The sequence below is a fragment of the Monodelphis domestica genome, chromosome 6, assembly GCF_027887165.1.
Source record: "Monodelphis domestica isolate mMonDom1 chromosome 6, mMonDom1.pri, whole genome shotgun sequence".
Classification (NCBI taxonomy): Eukaryota; Metazoa; Chordata; class Mammalia; order Didelphimorphia; family Didelphidae; genus Monodelphis; species Monodelphis domestica.
The window spans coordinates 44,939,205-44,958,452 of record NC_077232.1 but is presented as its reverse complement, the minus strand read 5'-3'; the positions used below and the strand labels follow the sequence as shown (position 1 = coordinate 44,958,452).

General features: G+C 34.4%; 1 protein-coding gene across 1 annotated transcript in view; it reads left to right on the top strand.

Annotated features, from left to right (window-relative positions):
• Positions 1–19,248, top strand: part of ELP4 (elongator acetyltransferase complex subunit 4) — a 281,026-nt gene that overhangs the window by 107,140 nt on the left and 154,638 nt on the right. The window contains exon 8 of the mRNA XM_007497217.3: positions 18,577–18,685. Within this exon, the coding sequence (XP_007497279.3) occupies positions 18,577–18,685 (109 nt within the window). The remainder of the gene's footprint in view (positions 1–18,576; positions 18,686–19,248) is intronic.

Below are 19,248 nucleotides of genomic sequence, written 5' to 3'. Positions count from 1 at the left end.
GAATTTTTAAGATTCACAGTTTTAGTGTTTCTTGATAATGAACCTAGAGTAATCCACCAACTGACCTAGAACAGAAACAATGACTGGCTGTTGGGAAAAGCTCAGGAGGAGCAGCGACAAAGCTCTTGATGAAAAATATTCCCGATACTTCAAGAGTTTTGGGACTATCATCTTAAGTAAAGTTGTTACTGTTTGTAGAGTTCTTTTTATCAGTCAGGGAGCTTTATTAAGCTCCTACTATGTGGCAGGCACTGTGCTAAGTAATGGGGATAACAAAACTAAAAAAAAGGATCCTTGCCCTCAAAGAACTCACAATTCAAATGGGGAAGAAAACTTGCAAACAACTGTGGACAAATAAGATATTCCAGAATGAACTGGGATAGTCTCAGAGGGAAGGCAAATAAAATTAAGGATTGGGAAAGGCTTCTTTTAGAAGGTGGTATTTTAGTTGGGTCTTGAAGGAAGCCAAGGAACCCAGGAGCTAGAGATGAGGAGTGAAGAATTCCAGGAATAAGGAGAGAGCTTTTTTAGAAGATGATCTTCACAAAGTAATTTAAATCCCATTTATATATTATTATGGAAACTTTTAACACTAGTGAAAATTATTCAGTGCTTCAGCAGAAATGACAATTTAGATACTGTAGTATAAACATTAACATTATAAGATAGCTAACTATAGCTAATTTAGTGATCCTTAAACACCACCTTGGAGAACCAGCAAGAATACTGTGATAAAATTCCTTTTTTTTTATTTCATTGGGTTTTTGCAAATGAGATTTTACATTATGTTTAGGTGGTCTTTAATAGTATTGTCATTTCCTTTCCCCTCATTATCCCTTCTTCACTAGTAGTAAATAACTCTACCTGCATCTTGTGAGGCTTTCTAAATCATGAGTCAATCAGAAATACCTAAGGCTTTGGAGTGGTAATTAAAAACATGTCTTTTCTTGAGCTGCTTCCATAATAAAGGGGTCTGAAAAACCTGCTTGCAAAATTGTCTTGTCTTTAGATTTTTTCATAAATTCTCAATTGATTTGAGAATTCTTCTAGATGAATTTTTCTACGCCCCCTTTGTTTATGAAACTTACATACTAAAGCGGTCTATTGAATAAATGCTCCCATTTCTCTTCTTCCAATATAAACTGTACTCTTAAAATGAGATTTCTATGAAAGTTGTTTCATTTTTTTTAAGCACGTACAGATTTACTCTGGAAAAACCACTGCCACATTTAATTTTACATAAGTCAGTTATGAGAAGAAGGATGTAGCTTATATTCAGAACATGCAATATTCTGTGCATTTGTTATTCCAAAGGAGGGATGCTACTGGTTGGTACTCCTTCCTCTAGCTATGTCCTTAGTGTTGCAGTAGGGCTGCCCTTCAATTTTCTCTTTCTAAATACCCATTTTTCAATTGCAACAGAAACTCATTCATCTAATGACTTCTTCTTACTAGTAAATATCCATATTTCTGTAACTTCCAAATAGAACTCTGATGACAAGAAAAACAAAAGGCATGGTCTCCCATGAAAGGAAAGGCTTTGGTTTGATATGGGTTTGATATGGGAACAGAATTCAAGACTGGGAAAGATCTTGGAGATTGTCTAGAACAATGCTCTTTTTTTCCAGAGAAGAAAACTGAGACACAGAAAGGGGCAATAACATCCTACTTGGGAAGTAGTAGAGCCCATATCCAAAACCAAATCCTCTAATTCCGAATCTTGTATTCTTCTGGCTTCAGTCTTCCTGTTCTACATGTATTTCTCTTTGATTGTTTTGGTAAAGAACAAAAAGCCAACACTTTGACCTCCTTACTAAACCACCCTAAAAAAAGATCACCAGAATCTAAGAAATCCTATTGCTTATGGTGAAAAATAAAATATATAAATGAACATTAATTAAATAAATCTTAATCCCATTCCCCCAAAGAAGTTTAGTCACTAGCATGTGTATTGCTTGGAATGATCATTGGACTCAGATTTAGAAATCCAGAATCATCCAAAGCCTTGGTTCATTCAACCACTGACCAATTTGTGACTTTTGAAAATCATTTTGCCTCTTTTAGAGTCAAATTTTCATCATCTATAAAATCAAAGGATTGGACTAAAAAGCACACCTCTAAGATCCCTTCTAGCATTAGTACATCTGAATGGAATATATATACCACCATTTTAGAGACATACCTTAAAAATTAGTAGCAATCTCAATTTTTGAAGTAGGGATTTTTACCTGTTGTGTTTACATGATACTTGATGTTACTCTCATTTTCCTTATGTTTCTCCTTCCTACTCTTTCTCCAGATATCCTCCTATATCTCTATTTTTTCTTTTTCTTTCAAAAAGAAAAAAAATTTTAGATCTATAATTTGATTATTTGGTTTAAAATTTTAGTAGCCCAATAACTGGACCTCTTCAGAAGAAAATGTTCATATTGATCAGTCATAAAGCAGCTAATCAGACAAGTTAATTAGATAAAAGGAAAGTACTTTTTTTGCATTTCAGATATTTTACTTTTTTTCAATTATATGTAAAAACAATTTTTAACATTCATTTTTTTAAAAATTTGAGTTCAAAAATTTCTCCTCTCCTTTCCCTCCTCTCTTCTGGAGACAGCAAAGTAATTTGATATATATTATACATGTGTTGTCATGCAAAACATATTTCCTTATTAGTCATGGGGTTTTTTTGTTTTTGTTTGTTTTTTTTTAAAAACCTTACCTTCCATCTTGGAATCGATACTGTGTATTGGTTCTAAGGCAGAAGAGTGGTAAGGGCTAGGCAATGGGGGTTAAGTGACTTGCCCAGGATAACATAGCTGGGAAGTGTCTGAGTCCAGATTTGAACCTAGGACCTAAGGACCTCTCATCTCTAGGCCTGGCTCTCAATCCACCGAGCTACCGAGCTACCCAGCTGCCCCCTATTAGTCATGTTGTGAAAGAAAACAATGACCAAAAACAAACAAACCCCAAGAAAATAAAATTCAAAGAACAGTTTTCATTCAGACTCCCATCAGTTCTTTCTCTACAGGTGGATAGAAATTTTCATCATAAATCCTTCAGAATTGTGTTGGATCATTGTATTGCTGAGAATCATAAGTCTTTCATAGTTGATTGTCATACAATATTGTGTTGTGTTACTATGTATAGTTACTAAGTACATTCTCTTGCTGCTCATTTCATTTTGCATCAATTCATTTAAGTCTTTCCAGAATTTTCTGAAAGCATCCTGCCATATAGCACAATACTATTCATATGCCATAACTTTTTCAGCCATTCCCCAATTCATGGTCATCACCTCAGTGAAGAACTGCTCTTTTTTTATATGCATATAGGTCCTTTTCCTTTTATTTGGTATCTTTGAAATATAGACCTAGTAGTGGTAATGCTGGGTCAAGGGGCATATGGAGCTTTGTAGTCTTCTGGACATAGTTCAAAATTGCTCTCTGAAAGTTATTTATTTTGAATTCATCCTGACAACCACTAATTCTTCATTTTAAAAATAGTCCTTATGTTAAAGTTGCTATTGCTGTTTAAAAACTTTAAAAAAGACTGTCAGGTCCCTACACAGGGATTTCTTCTGTGAATAATGGTTGTAGATGAGAACAGTATTTAAATGATTCTATCTGATGGCCTGGCAACATTCCTTCCTGGCCCTCTGATACTAATGTGATCAGTCTTTGAGGACAATAGATGAAAGCAAATGATGAAAGTTGATTAGTGGCCCTGTGTTGTGGGCAGAACTAAGGTTAAAAATAATAATTGTTCAAGATAAAGTCAAAATGGGTAGTTGATCTCAAAATAAACAATTGATACCATAAACTAGTTAGGGGATCATGGAAAAATTTGCTTGTCAGAGTTATGGATAAAGGAAGAATTTATGACCAAACAAGACACAAAGAATATGACAAAAAATGAAATGGATAATTTTGATTACATCAAATTAAAAAGCTTTTGTTCAAACAAAACCCATGCAATCAAGATTAGAAGGGAAGAAACAAATTGGGAAAAGTCTTTTTAGCAAGTATCTCTGACAGAGGCCTTATTTCTCAAATTTATAGAAAACTGCATCAAATTTATAAGAACAGAAATAATTTCTCACATGGTAAGTGGTCAAAGAATATGAACAGTTTTTAGATGAAGAAATTAAATCTGCAACCATATGAAAAAATGTTCCAAATCACTATTGATTAGAGAAATGCAAATTTGCAAAATTCTGACATACCAACTCACACCTATCAAATTGGCTAATATGACCAAAAAGGAAAATGATAAATGTTGAAGGGGATGTGGGAAAATTGGGACACTAAATTACTGCTTGTACAACTGTGAAATGATACAACTATTCTGAAGAACAATATGGAATCAGGCTTAAAGGGCCATAAAACTATACATACCCAGCAATACCACTCCTGGGTTTATATCTCAGAAAAGATCAGAGGTGGGGAGAAAGGACCCACTTGTTTAAAAATATTTTTAGCATCTCTCTTTGCAGTGACAAAGAATTGGAAACTGAGGGGGTGTCCATCAATTGGAGGATGGCTGAACCAAGTGTGGTTTCTAGTTGTAATGGAATACTGTTGCACCATAAGAAATGACAAATGGAAAGAATTCAGAAAAACCTAGAAAAACTTATATAAATCAATGCAAAGCAAAGTGAGCAGAACCAGGAGGGAAGTATATATGTTAACAAAAATATTGTATGATGCTCAACTGTGAAGGACTAAAACTATCTGCAAAACAAAGTTCTAAGAAAACCCCAAAGGATTTATGATAAAAACTGCTATTCACAGCCAAGGAAAGAACTGTAAGAATCTGATTGCAGATCAGAACACCCCAACTATTACTTTATTTCCTTCATGAGTTTTTTAAGGCATATGTGATATGTGTCTTCTGCTATAGCATGGGAAATATAGAAATTTTTATTGCATGAAAGCACTGGTATAACCTATGTCAGACTATTTACCTCCTCAGGGAGGGAGAGAATCACAAAGTGTCAGAAAACAATGGTCAAAAATTATTTCTACATGTAATTGAAAAAAAATATATTGTTGTAAAACAATTTGAAATCATGGGATTGTAGATTTAGAGTTTGAAAATTCTTTAAAGATCATTCAATCCAACCCTATTTTACAAATAAGGAAAAGGAGGCCATCTTGGGAAGAAAATAGGAATTTTGGATTTGGACAAGAATATGAAGTTGCATATTATAGATAAATATTAAAGAATAATAGAAGTGGTATTTTAATAAATTGGAAAATTGTCTGTATTCCTTATGCAGTTTTGCTTTCCTAAAATATAGCAATTTTATGCCCTAGCCCTGGACAAGTTAAAAAAAAAAAGATTCTTTTCTAAAAAAATTACTTTTAGCTCATAGAACCTCAGATCTAAGATAATCCTTATTTGAAAAATAATCACATGACAATATAGTAGTTTGTTTAAAATTTAGGCATTACCTAAAGCCAAAGACAGAACTCCTTTTAGTAATAATAACATAGGTCAGCATCTGGTGTCATAACCTAAGGCAAAAGTCAAACAGCATGATAAAATGTAAAAAGCATTAAATTTACAAATCAGACGGGTTCAAATCCTGCTTAACCCTTTATGATGTCGGACAAGTCATTTTCTCTCTGGGAAATTTCATCTGTAAAATGAGGAGTTGGACTAAATTGATCTTGAAAGCCCCTTCCAGCCCCAAATCCAATGAATCAACAATGGCATGTCAGGAAAGTAGATAGAAGTAACCCTACAGAACCAGGAAATACTGCGTTTACAACCTGGATTTAGTAGAACAGCAATCAAGCTAGATACCAAGATTGAGTCAAAACCACAAAAAAGAATTATCCCTAGCAGAGTCTAAAATACAGTCACAAAAAAGTATCAAACCACAAAAGAGGAACCCTAGAAATCTGAGCAACCTAGAAAGATTTAGACCAATGGCATTTTCCAGTTTTCTTTCTCCTTTAAAGAAAGGCACTGACAAAGTTAGTCTGACTCTTTGATGTGAGGGAATCCAGGGGGCCAGTGCCAGAAACACAGTCAGGAGGCCAAGTGAACCCTGACAGTATCATGATATTATAAAGACAATTGTTCACACACTTTCCATCTTGACTCTACTCTAGCATGACCAATTCGTATGAGTAAAGAAGGCCAAGATTTCAGTGTTTTCCAGTAACTGATATTGTAGGGCCAGCGTGGTGCGACTGACTTAGGTAGAACTACCTAGTAAAAGATAGAGGGAAAGGAAGACCTAAAAATGAATACCTGAAGAATGGGAGAACTCTAGGCATTTAGCAGTTATCAAAGTATTGTTGAATGCAAGAGAAGAGGCTTAAATGTGGGATGCCTGAAAAAAGTATTCCATAATTTACACTGTGATAGCAATGTCTTTATCTGTGCCATAAAGGATTCCTGTGTTCAAAGTGCACAGAACATTCATATTTCTTCCATTTGTAAAGCAGCCAATCAGCATTCTTACTTTAGTTGTTAATGTTCTGTCAGGCTTGTACAGTAATGATTAGTTACCCTTTATTGTATTTTTGGCATTCTTCCCATGTTTAATTTCATTGTAGGCAAGTAACACATAGTTAAGGAAATTGTAAAGAGGAGAAAAAGTTAAGATGGGGAAAATAATGGCATAGGTTCACTGTTAACGCATTGTTACAATAGAATAAGACAAGTAGAGCAAACGAAGGATTTTAAAATCTTCATCTGGAATAATCTGTATGAACATCAAGCCTTGACCTTTTTGTTTGTTTAGGGTTAGCAATTATTTCCTTGTGGGATAATCTAGAAGAAAAAGCAAGCATGTTTTGAAATAAATCTATAGAAACTATTCCTTATGAGTGTGATTAAGAAAAAAATTGAATTCAAAATCATGTATGTTATTAATCTCTTAAAATGTGTCCCCTACAAAAAACAAACTAAAAAACTTTGCTTCTGATAAACAGTATAATGGCAAAAATGACTTACTTTCTCCATACAGTTTTTTGAGCCATCTGCTCCGATGTGTTGTGTTAAAAACCTGTGTGGAAATGATTAAACTTAATACAACCTTCGTTAAACACTGAACTAAGGAGTAAAGTGTCATTAGGAAGAGCACAACTACTGAAGGCTCCCTATCTCCTGCATTACTCCGTTCCCAGAGTCCTGCTGTGTAGTTGTTCCACTCGCCAAGAAGCCTGTTAAAGAGCCCCCGAGAGCATGTGTACAGCCCTCCATGTTGATAGTTAATTGGTGAGGATGGCAAGATGAGAGGACAGCCGAACATGTGGTCTCTCAGACTTGAGCAGTAGACAGACCTTTAGTTATAATAACAGCAGCTGCTCACATTCTCACAACTCAACCTTTCACAACTCTGTTAGATGGGGATGGAGTGGGTAGTTTTTTTTTTGTTTGTTTTTGTTTTTTTTAAGGAAATGATATTTCTGAGAAAATATTCTCTTTAAACTCCCTATCTACACACTTGTTCATTCATAATTTAGTAAGATCGCTAGACTATCTTAACTTTTAAGAATCTCTGTGAAATGTTAATGTCTTACATGTTGAAAGAAAAGTTATGATTATATTTCTCAGCGACAGTGTCCCAAGACTTTTTCTACCCTGAAACAGTGAGCAAACTATTCTTGCAATGGCTCTAACTTTTAATGAGTTGTTTTAGTTTTTGTTTTTTCCAAGACGATAACTTTGAGAGAGACAATCAGTATGCTGTTTAACTTCCATTCCGCACTTGGCAAGCCCTGGGGAAGAAAAAAAAAAGTCTGTATAGTGAAGAATCTGATTTATAATTAGTTGATGAATGTGTCTTCCATTTCCAAATTAAAGTTGAAGTCTTCCTTCTGCCTTATTATCACTTCTATTTCCAACAGCCTTTAAGGCAGCATTGGTCATTTAAGTCTCTGAGTTCTTATAAAGGATTTCCTCAACTTTTAAGGGATTTCCAGTAATGAAATTTGGCCTTAAGGGGGGAAAAATGTGGTCACCTAATAACTTTCATTCATCTTTTAAGGAAATATAAAATACACCGCTTTCTTGACTACAGGATGCAATTTAATTGGCTGAAATTAAAACAGGAATAAAAATAAAATTTGCCTATTATATAAATTATGTTTACACAGTGTGTGACAAGTTTTATTTCACTGGTATTTTATAAAAATTAAAAGCACTATCTGAGGCTGTAGTTATAAAATAGCAATTAAAATAATAGATGGAAGGTTAATTTTCTATTTTGTTCTTTCTAATTTTCTCTTTTTAAGTTTCCTCTTTCAAATGTAGTTCTTTTTATTACTGTAGATTATCCAGGACTTCAACTGACTCAAAATAAATACAGCTTTAAATGCAAATGCAACTTAAATTTTCCTTGTAAGTCTGAATTCTGATAATGTAATAATAAAGACTTACTTGCTATCACATAGACTAAATAATAGCACATACTAGCAAAATTCTAAAAACCATCAATATTTTTGTATATTAACTCTGTTTTCAAAATGTCAGTGTTGGTTTAAAAGTAGGATTAGTTTCAAATCTCAAAAGATTCTATAACAGGCAAAGATTTGAACCTGGTGCTGGTTCAGCAAAAGCCTCACACAAATTATTATCATAAAATCACCATGCTTTGCAACAGTCCAGTCTATGTTGATTTTATCATCTTTCTTAAGTCATAAATCTGCATCAGTGGAAACCACTGTTACCTATTAGCATCAGCCACTTTATACCAAGAGAAGTTAATTGACTAAGGTAAAGTCCATAAGAAATAGATTGTTTAGTACCCCTTCAAAACCCAAATGAAGTTTAGTTAGTGTTATATTCTATATTTAAATTGATAGATTGAAAAATTGTTCTACAGTATAAATATACCAGAGCTTTGATCCATTGAAGAAGTAATTATGTTACAATATGTTTCAGTCCAGATATACTCAGAAACAAACCTTTTCATATCCATGGACCTCTGCATTCATGCTGATTATTTTAGCAGCTAAACTTAAGTCAAACAACAGACTGCTTTAGAACCTACTAGTAATGTGGGATTGTGAGATATGGACTCCAATGGGCTTGTGAATTTCTCAGAGTGAGATCTTTTATTCTTAAAAAAAAAAAACACTGGGTATTTGCACAGAGATAAGCTAATACACTTTTATGAGTTCACAATCATAAAATGTTGAATAATATTTTTATGTAGTTAAAAGAGTATTATTGTGGGAAATATAATAATACCTTGTGATAAACTACATGTATGTGGTTCAGACATAAGTTGTGATAAAAAAGTATCACAACACTTTAGATACTTTAAATGTACTTTTTTCAACATGCTTTAAGTAGAAATTCTAATGATGAAATGTATAGATTTGATCTCTTGCTATTTGCATTAAAAGCTTTTTAAAAATCACAGCACTTAAGAGTGTAGATTCCATTGATTTCTGACTAACCTGTGCTTATCTCAATCTTCCTTATATTCCTTTAGGTGTTGTCAGCCACCAAAAACACTTGGAGATGGTGACAGAGTCTTAGATAGCATAAAGAAAAATGTGGCTTAAAACATTGAACTTCATTCCATTAATTTAGCCCTTTTAAAAAATGTTTTCTTTACTTTTTTGTCTGTTTTTTTAAACCTTTTTTTTTAACCTGCTTTATGAGTGTTTAGGATTGGTATGGAGCTCCAATAAGAGTATATGAGTTACATACAATTTTATTTCAACCAGTGTTTATTTGCAATTTTTTTTATAGTTTTGAGTCTGATGAGTACGAAAGCCTTTCTGTCTCCCTGATTTTTCTTTAAAAAAAAAAAAAAGATTCTCATTTAAAGTTATTTTATTTACTTTTAATCAAAGATAGGCCAAAATGTTTATTCACTTTTAAGTTCATGTAGCAATTTAATTTATATTCTTAGTCAAATTTCTTTGTAGAAAGATAATATCCAAATAGACTCTCTAAATATAAAAACAAATCTTAGCTCTAAATAATAAATAATGTAAATTTAGACACATCATAAAAACAAAAAATGAAACAAGTATAACTTAGACCCTTTTCTTAGTCCAATCACAGAACATTTTAGCATACTATAACAAATTAAAGGTAAATAGTTCTAATCTCTGCTTTTGTTTCTTCTAATGTAGCTTTAACATTATTGTTGTTATTAGCTGAAATGCCATTTAGGCCCAAAGTTTTCAAGTGTAAATCGTCTAAATAGTCAAATGTCCCTTCACAGTATGGAAATAGAGTCATCTGTTTGGGCATATGGAATCTTTGGCTGCTGGACCACATACATAGTCTTTATAATGCCCAGTGTCCAGGCGTGGTGGACACAACTGTTCTGGAAGCAAAAAGGAGGGACCTGTGTGTTCATTCACTTTATTCAAACAGGGTTAAATAATCAATATCTATACTATACAGAGAAGAATAAAGATATAGAGGGACATACATTCATTTATTATAGCTATGTATATTTCTTGTTCTAAGTAATTTTTTTACTACTGAGTAAAAACTACCATCCTCTTTAAATATTCCTTTATTTTGCAAACTTTTCAGAATTGCAAGGTTTTTTCCTTCCATTTTAAGTGAGATATTTTCTTTGGAGAAATCTAGATTTAAAGTTTCATCTATCATTATGTAGTTTCTCATTTGCGTTTAAATCTTTGTGATATATTTCCCTCCAAAATAAGATTATTCCTGATACTTGATTGTACAAAACATTGTTAGGACAACTTTTGTAACTGCTGGCTTTATCAGCGCTGTTCAAGTTATTATATCAGATCTTATGTTCTGCTTTTATGCTTTAGGTCTTCTCTATTAATTACATTATTATTGTTATATAAAGAGTTGTTGCATTTTTAATGATGTTTTTATGCCCTATGTAGTTAAGCTTTAATGCTGGGGGGAGATGGGGAAGACAGATTAAATTAGCCTTGTAACCTCTTTCTCTTCCAGACTGATAATGGAAAATAAAAGCTCTTAGCCACAAAATGTAACACTTGGAATTAATATTTAATTAGACCAGCAAATTGTACACTGTGGCTGAAAGCTTCCAAAGAGTTGTTAGTGCCACAATTGACCTACAAGTTTAATAATAACTCACTTCTAGAAGCAAGTGCCAGTTCAGCATAGTGGAGCCACTGTAAGAAAGTCCTGTGAGATTAAAATCAGCAAACCAAATGGCAGGCGAGGATTCCTGGGATGGAGCCTTCTGGAAGGCTGGGAGCTGGAGTGTCTTTTCAGCCAGGATTCAGAGGAGAACAGTGGGGGAAAAAGCTGATCCCTCCTGTTCTGGGAGCTTCTGGTGATAGGCCAGAATCTAGGAACAGATTTTTACTAAATGTTTTTGCTGCAGCTATTAACTTACATCACAAATCAAATAAGGAATAATTTTTTGCTGTAAAATTTAGCAAGTTTTTGTATAAACATCAGCTCCAAATTCCCCACACATTAGTACATAATGTCTGCAAACTCACATCATTAGGTCATTAGATAGGTTTGGCGCTGTACATCTCTTCTGTTTTGCTCTGACATGCTGTTTTCTTGTATCCTGTATAGTTGATTTATTTGGTTCATTTCTATATTATTTCATTATGGTACATTATATTAAGCCAGAGCAAGAAACTGTAAAAGACATAGTTCTACAATATTTTTCTTCCTGGAAATATATATTAATGAAATAATTCAGAGATGGCTTTAATTTTTCAAGAGCTTCATTTTATAAGAGTAGAATTAGATTTGCACATGTTTATTATGCAATTAAATTACAAGATAAATAATTGGACCCCTGGTGAAGCATTGGAGCCTATAGCTCTGACAAATTATTCTAGTAAAATATAGGGCACCACGAGCTCAAAAATGTACAAATACATAGTAGCAGCCTGAGAACGGAATACTCTACATTATTTATTGGGTTATGTCCTAAATAATTAAAGAAAAGCAAGTCATTAGTTAAAAATTAAAGCAGGTGAGGGCCTTGCCAGCAGAGGGAGCAGTCCTGTCTTCCATCAGGTTCCCATCATTTTCCCACCTGCCTCAGCATTTTTCCCAGCCAGTCTCCCATCTGGACCTGGCTTTGTCATCCTGCTCCTAATGACAGGCTATAATTTTATCCTCAATATGGGATGATCATAAGCTGATTTTAAACTTTAGTATCTTTAACCTGCCACTGCATCACAAACATCAGCTGGGTGCTCTGTGGGCTATTTGGATATCAGCAATTGTTTAGCCAGGCTGGGTTGAGTTTTTGGACATCTGTGAACTGTGTTTTTAGGGTTTCAAGAAGAAAGTGGTAGGCTACAGATTCTGACTTGCCAAACCCTATGGCTTGTCAAGTTTTTAAAACTCAAAAAGCAGTCCTCAGATGTCGATCATTTTCATGAGCTGTACCCAAATCATTTGTAGAGTGTGGGAATATGTATCTACAATGAACTGCTGCAGTTGTGATTATCCTATCATTCTATCTCTTGGTGGGTAACAATGTAAATTTCCTTGCTAAGCATATTAGATAACCATCATGAACTTGTCAGTAGCTGTGATCTCATAGTGTCAAAATGGTACACACTTTCTCATTTTCAAGAGCATTTTCAGAATATATAAGATTTACTTCAACCACACCTGACATTTCAGTTGAAGAGTTGCCAAGGATCATCGGATCATAGGGTCAGAGTTTTAGAACATGAAGGACCCTTGAAGGACCTCAGCAAAATTGAGACTTATTGAGGTTAAGTGACTTGTTCCAAAATCACACAGCTGGTAAGGCGCTGAGGTAGAATTCAAACTCAGTTCTTCTTGACACCAAATTCTAGTGCTCTGATGCTTAAATAAGAATGTTGTGTGTAGTAGGTTCTGTTCATTGTTAGTACCCTGAAACCTTCATCAAAATTAAAGTTTGTTCTATATGACTTAAAATATAATAAACTTGAAATGACTTTATACAAAGTAACACGATGTCTACATGCCAATTTGAAATCCCAAGTTATTGACTAATAATACACACAAAAGAAATGGATCGATGTCTTATGTTTAATAATTTGATCACTTTATCTGTGCAAATTATTTCGTCGGTACTTGAAATGAAGATTCTACTATCATTAACTTAGCAGAGTCCTCTGGAAGAGACCTTTAAATTCCTCCTTCACCTAGAGTCCACATAAAGGTCATAGAACTTCTGAGGATTAGCAAGAAGACTAAAGCTATTTTCTTGGAGTTAGTTTTTATTTGTTCAGCTTTGGAGATAAGATCAAGAAAATCCAAGGTTGATTTTTGAATTACAGATGGTTCCAGAAATTCCTTACTGCCCTTAAATTAGTATTCTTTAACTCGGAATCTATTTGACCTGTAATGTCCCTTTTCCATACTTTAAATCTATGGTCCTATTATCAAAATGTTGAATCTGGGAACATTTTATTTTCTTTAGCAAACACTGTCAACAATTTAATGCAATTGCTTATTACTCATTAATAGATGATGCAATTATATTGAGCCTTAATTAAAAATAAAAATAATTTAGTATAGTCTGTTTTGTACTTTTTTGTAATGCACACTTGTTATATTTAGTCATAACTACTGTATTTTACTATTAACTTCAGAATTGTGAGCAAATTCATACCTACACATAAAGAGAGATTTGGTAAAATAAACAACTGATTTGTAGCAGTCATAAACTGAGGGAAATTGTGGAAAAAATTTACAAAGCCAGTATAAATTAGGAGTATAATTCATAAGCCAAAATGAAGGTATTTTAAAAGTAAATAAATGACTTTTAAATAGATATGAATCATAATAGCTGATGAAATACCCCTCAGTATGTTTTAATTCTTTGATCCTAGACATTTTAAGATAGAAGGAGGATATCATGAAACTCTTGAGTGTTTTCAGTATTCATGTGTTTTATTTTTCCCGAAACGACTGTATGTATGTCAACTGTTGGCTATACTAGTCTTGCTGTTTTTATGAACTTTAATTACATGCAAAAAGTATGTAGTAAGTCAGTAGACTCAAGACTTCTTTAAATAGCAGCTCAAACACATATTCTTGACTCTGGCCAAAGAGCCACGGTTATCCCTTTATCATTTTCCTACCGTGTTCACTTAATGGCACTTTCCACCTACTCAGTTGCCTCTCTTTCTTGGATTCTCTGTAAGATTGTGATGTTACTTGATACTTTCAATTTTGGCAACTGTATCTTTCATATTATTTTGATTGCTGCTTCTACTCAAAATTGAGTGCAAAGTGAGCAACCATGGGTTTTGTTCTAGCCAAGGCTTCGCATATGTGCATTATGCTAATTGGCTAATTCCTTTCAAGCTTCATGATGATTAAGTTAGTATGGGTTAATTAATTTTTGAAACTGCTATTACAATATTTCTTGGAAGTACATTTTGTTTTGATATAATATGTCATACTATTGGAGACTTCATGGCTTAAGAAGTGAAAGGAGGCAGCTATCTAGGGTCTGAGCTCTTCTGCTTGACTTTGATTTTGGAAGGATGATGAAAAATGGAAGAGGCAACATGATTTTAACATATTAATCTTCACCATATAATTGAGAATGTTTTTAAAGTACATATTGGGGGTTTGGTGAGATAAATTAAAAAGCAATACAAAATTTATCTCCTTTATTACAAAATTGGCTCAGTGGGTTTTGTTAAGAGGCCTTTGAAATAAGCCACCTTCTGCAAAATCAAAGAAGAAACATTAGGGACCAAAACACCTACGTGTGAGTCAAGGGCAAAAGTAGAACTACTGCAGGAGGTCCGATTGAATCTGCTTCTATCTTTGCAACAATATCATGTTTGAATTTAAATGATTCCTATAAAATTACAATGCAACTGGGAACTTTAAGATTTTTTTTTATGTAATTTAAAACAATACCTTTTGTAGCTGCCAAAAACCCCTCTTAAAACTGCTGGCCACTGGCTCTCTCCTCTTCTGGCTTCCCTCCTAGCCATGTCTTGGCTGCTTTCCAGAACTGCCAACTTTCACTGAGGAGCTGGATGGAGATTTGTATGGAGCAAGAGGGATTTTGGAGCCTTGATAGATTTTCAAGTCCAGATGGGCAAAGATGATGAGCGGCAGTATGTGCTACGTATGTTGGTGATGTCAGCATGCCTTGCATACACTGCCACCATCAGAATAATGCACTGATGATAACCAGGGCTGAATGCCCTGTCACTAGACATTGCATGTTGGAAAGTGTAAATTTTACAAATTCACTATGAATAATTATGTTCAATCCCTGCATCCAAGTATGCATCATAGAAATGAATCCCTCACTTATATTGAGATGAAAGCATTTTACCTAATACTATAAGACTGAGACAACCAGAATCAGAATGAACACAAAAAGGAGCTTCAGGCTCCAAGGCCTGGGCAAGGAGCATCCTGAGGAATCTCTTCAAACACATGGTATTGTTAGGACAATTCACAGCCCATGCTGCATTGCTGGTGTTTCTACTTGCCATATTTTTTAAAGCTGGTAGCTTCAGATTCTTTTTTTCAACCTACCTGTCTTATTAAAAAGGCCATTTAACATTGTTCTTACTATCATTATTATTTAAAGACCATTAAAAAGAAGAAAGTTTAAGATGAGATTAGGCTGATAGATAAGAGCATTCATTGTGTTCTCTGTGAATAAAACTAAAGGATCTTTGAGGTATAAATGCATTCTGTAATGCAGTTTTAAAAACTTTTTTACATATGCACATTCCCTTACAGAAAGATGCCTTTTGCTCCTGGATCAATTCACAAAAATGGATGAGCTTATAACAAAAATAAAGGTTAACTCGATAAAAAAAAAAAAAACTGAGCAGCTGTTAACCATAAATAATTTCCAGGACTGTACCATGTAGTCATTCCCTTGATCACTAACTGCACAACTTTCACATTCAAAGTGGCTTCCTGCACCATTTAGAACAGTTTACCAAAATTAGCATGCAGAAAGCAGTAAGAGTTACTGTTAAATATAAATCCTTTAATGTTAATGGTTTATTCTTGCTCTTCTGCTTTATGCAAGCTTCTACAATAGAGCTCAGTTTGTTATTAATAGCTTGGTGGTAAGCCTGTGTAAGTCATAATTGAAATGATGAAAGGGTGCTACCAACTTCCTGAGAAAGTGGTGGCCCATAGACAGATAGCGCTTGGTGCTACCCAAGCCTCAAGCATTCAGAGCTCACTTGTTTCTGTTCCAGATTGGCTACTTAGTTGCCTTCTTGAGTGTTTCCTAGATATTATTCCAGCAGATGCTAGGGTTTTTGAAAAAAATAATGACAGCCAGCTGTTATGAAAGTAATTGATGAAAAGTAAGAAGTAGCAGAGGGAAAGAAGAGACCCTCTTTAGCTAAATAGAAAAGTAGGTGGACCGGTACTGGATACTCCTAATGAGATAGAAGAAATACACAGAAATGTTTTTAACAGTCACATATTGACATATCCTCTGTAATTCTGTAGTTATTGTTGAAAAATGTTATGACTTATGTTACTTATATCTCACTTAGAGTCCCCCTAAACTCTTTCTTTTATCTCCACAGTTTCCAACATTTAGATCCTAAACTAGATAGATATCCATTTTTAGATTAACAATAGTACAACTGACATTTTTGATTAGAAAATTTGTCAGGACATTAACAAATGTTTATCTGTAATCTATGACAGTAGTACTCATCCTACGTGAGCTTATCCCCAAAATGAAGGCTGAAAAAGTGATGAGCGCCTGCTGGTTGTCATTCCTTATCTCCCACTTGTTCTCACCCTCCATTACTGACCCACCCCCACCCCAACATTGTTCAATACTAAGCACAATGAATCATTTTCAAGTTGACTCACTGTGAACTGTCTCCCAGCTGTTGGAATGTCTGGCAGACATTTTTGTTTGGGTGAAGAATAACTGGCTGAAACCCAACCTGGATGAGTTTGATGTAGTGGTCTTTGGCTAAAGAAATGTTGAAAAGGATGTGTACTTAGCTTATGAAGACACTGTTTTCTAGGGTAGGATTATCTCTTATGGGAAATAGATGGAAATAAGTAATCAATCTGAGCTATTTTCTCACCATTATATGGAAAATTACCTCTAGAAAAGATACTTGCATTCTCTCTCTCTCTTTCTCTCTTTCTCTCTCTCTCTCTCTCTCTCTCTCTCTCTCTCTCTCTCTCTCTCTCTCTCTCTCTCTCTCTCTCCCCCCTCTTTCTTTCTCCTTCCTCCCGTCCAATCTAAGTCATGCTAGTGTTTTTACTCATCATAGAATTTACTATAATTTCATTGGTAGTATTCTCAGATTTTGCTTTTATTTGAAATTTTAATTAGTATTTCTAGATTTAAAAAAAGACAAATGGGCCTTCCTATTTGTGGAAAATCCTAAAAGCTTCATGTAGAATAGGTAAGCAAGTAATTATAATATATTGCCTTGGTCATATTCATATACAGAAATTCAGTAAAAAATTTGCTAAATTTTCTTAACTATTTGAACTTATATTCCTTTATATAGTGATCATTTAAAAACTATTAGTCTAATCCTAATTTTAGCTAGCCAGTCAACTGGCATTTGTTCAGCATTTAAATGGCAAGTACTGGAGATAAAGAAAGATTCGAAGACATTTTGAATATTACTAATGTTTGAAATGGGAACCTCATGAAATTCTAAAATCCAACAAAATGAGGAAAAATATCCCAACTTAGATCGAGCTTTTCTGAGTAAACAACATGCCTACGGCATTTTTATATATAACATTTTCTGATCTAATTCCTGTCAAAAATTTAAAGTCATGCCTCATCTTTATGTTATTTAGTTAGGTTGGGTGAGTTGTCAAGGCCTTTAAGACTGATATTTACATTTGGACAGACATAGAATCCTGAATATTTTCAGAACCACTGCTGCTCCACAAACGGATGTACTCTGGGAATTTACCTTCCAATTATTTATGACACAATTCAGTGTTGTAGTAACAGGATTTATTATTAGCAGTGATGATAATGCAGTATTTTGGTACAGCTGGTGTTGCCTCAAGAGGAACAATCCGTAGACTGTTTATGGTCCCATGTTGGTTGCTCACCTCCTTTACTTTGCCTTGATTGTTAATCCAATTGCCAAGTAGCAGCATCTGGAGACAGGACAGGAGACTCCAGAGTCCAACAAGACCTGCAGCCTCTTAGCTGGATCCTTCAGAGTTTCTTATATTCCATAGCAAGACCTCAGCTGTTACAGGCCTAGGAGCCCATCCCAGCTGACAGGCGGCAAGGAGACCTGTGCCTAATCCTGAATGGTACTCCCTGATACTCCCTTGATTCTTGTTGTCTGCCAAGTCTCCAAGAGGTAGTGGATGAAGCCACCTAGGGAGCAAGAAGCTCTTAAGGATGAACACAGCCTTGACCTAAAGACAGCAGAAAACCAGCTCCTGTTCACCGCTGAGACCAGCCTTGGTCCCTTCAAACAGTCTTGCATGCATGCTGGCTGAGGCATTGCTTCCCAAAGTGACAGCCCTAAGGAAACATTCTGCTTTATTTCTCCATATTTTCCCCTGTTTCACTCCAGTCTCTTGATAATAAACAAAATCACATTGTATGAATGTTCCTTATATTTGTAAAATATAAAATTAGTATTTTTCCATGTTTTTCAGAATAAAGCAGTTACTTCCCGAATTAGAAACTTATCAGATACAGTAGTTGGTCTTGAATCATTTATCGGTTCTGAGAAAGAAGCCAATTCTCTATATAAGGATTACCATGGTAAGTACCATTTTTTTAGTACTTGGCCGTATCTTGTCCAATTTAAATATCTGTGATGCATCAACATTTCATTTCATTTTAATTAGACTTTTTAAATGGTACCTCCTCTGTAACTAGTCTTAGTTAGGTTATTTTTCAAAAAAGTGCATTTGGGCTTTAAAAGAAGCATGGCGACTCCTTGTGTGTTGTCAAGCCCTATTACTAAGGCATGGCTCAGTCAGATGTACATCTTAACGGGCAGGCTCTGGGGAATTCACATGTAGTAAAGGAGTTTTGGCAATAATTTGAACAGGAGCTAAAATTGCAATGAAATCAATAGTTTTCATCTGCTGGGTTTCAAACTGACGTGAAAACATGTATACTTAAGTGAATAAATGTGTACTTGGTCATATTATTTAAAATTTACTATGTGCAAAAGTTGCTTATCCTAACAGTTTTTCCTTTCACTTGCAAAAAAGGTTATTTGTCACAAACCATCTCTTTTGTTAAATAAATGCAAAATAACTTTGACCCACTCTTGAGCAACAACAGATTTGTTCCCATTTTTAACTGATTTGTCCAAT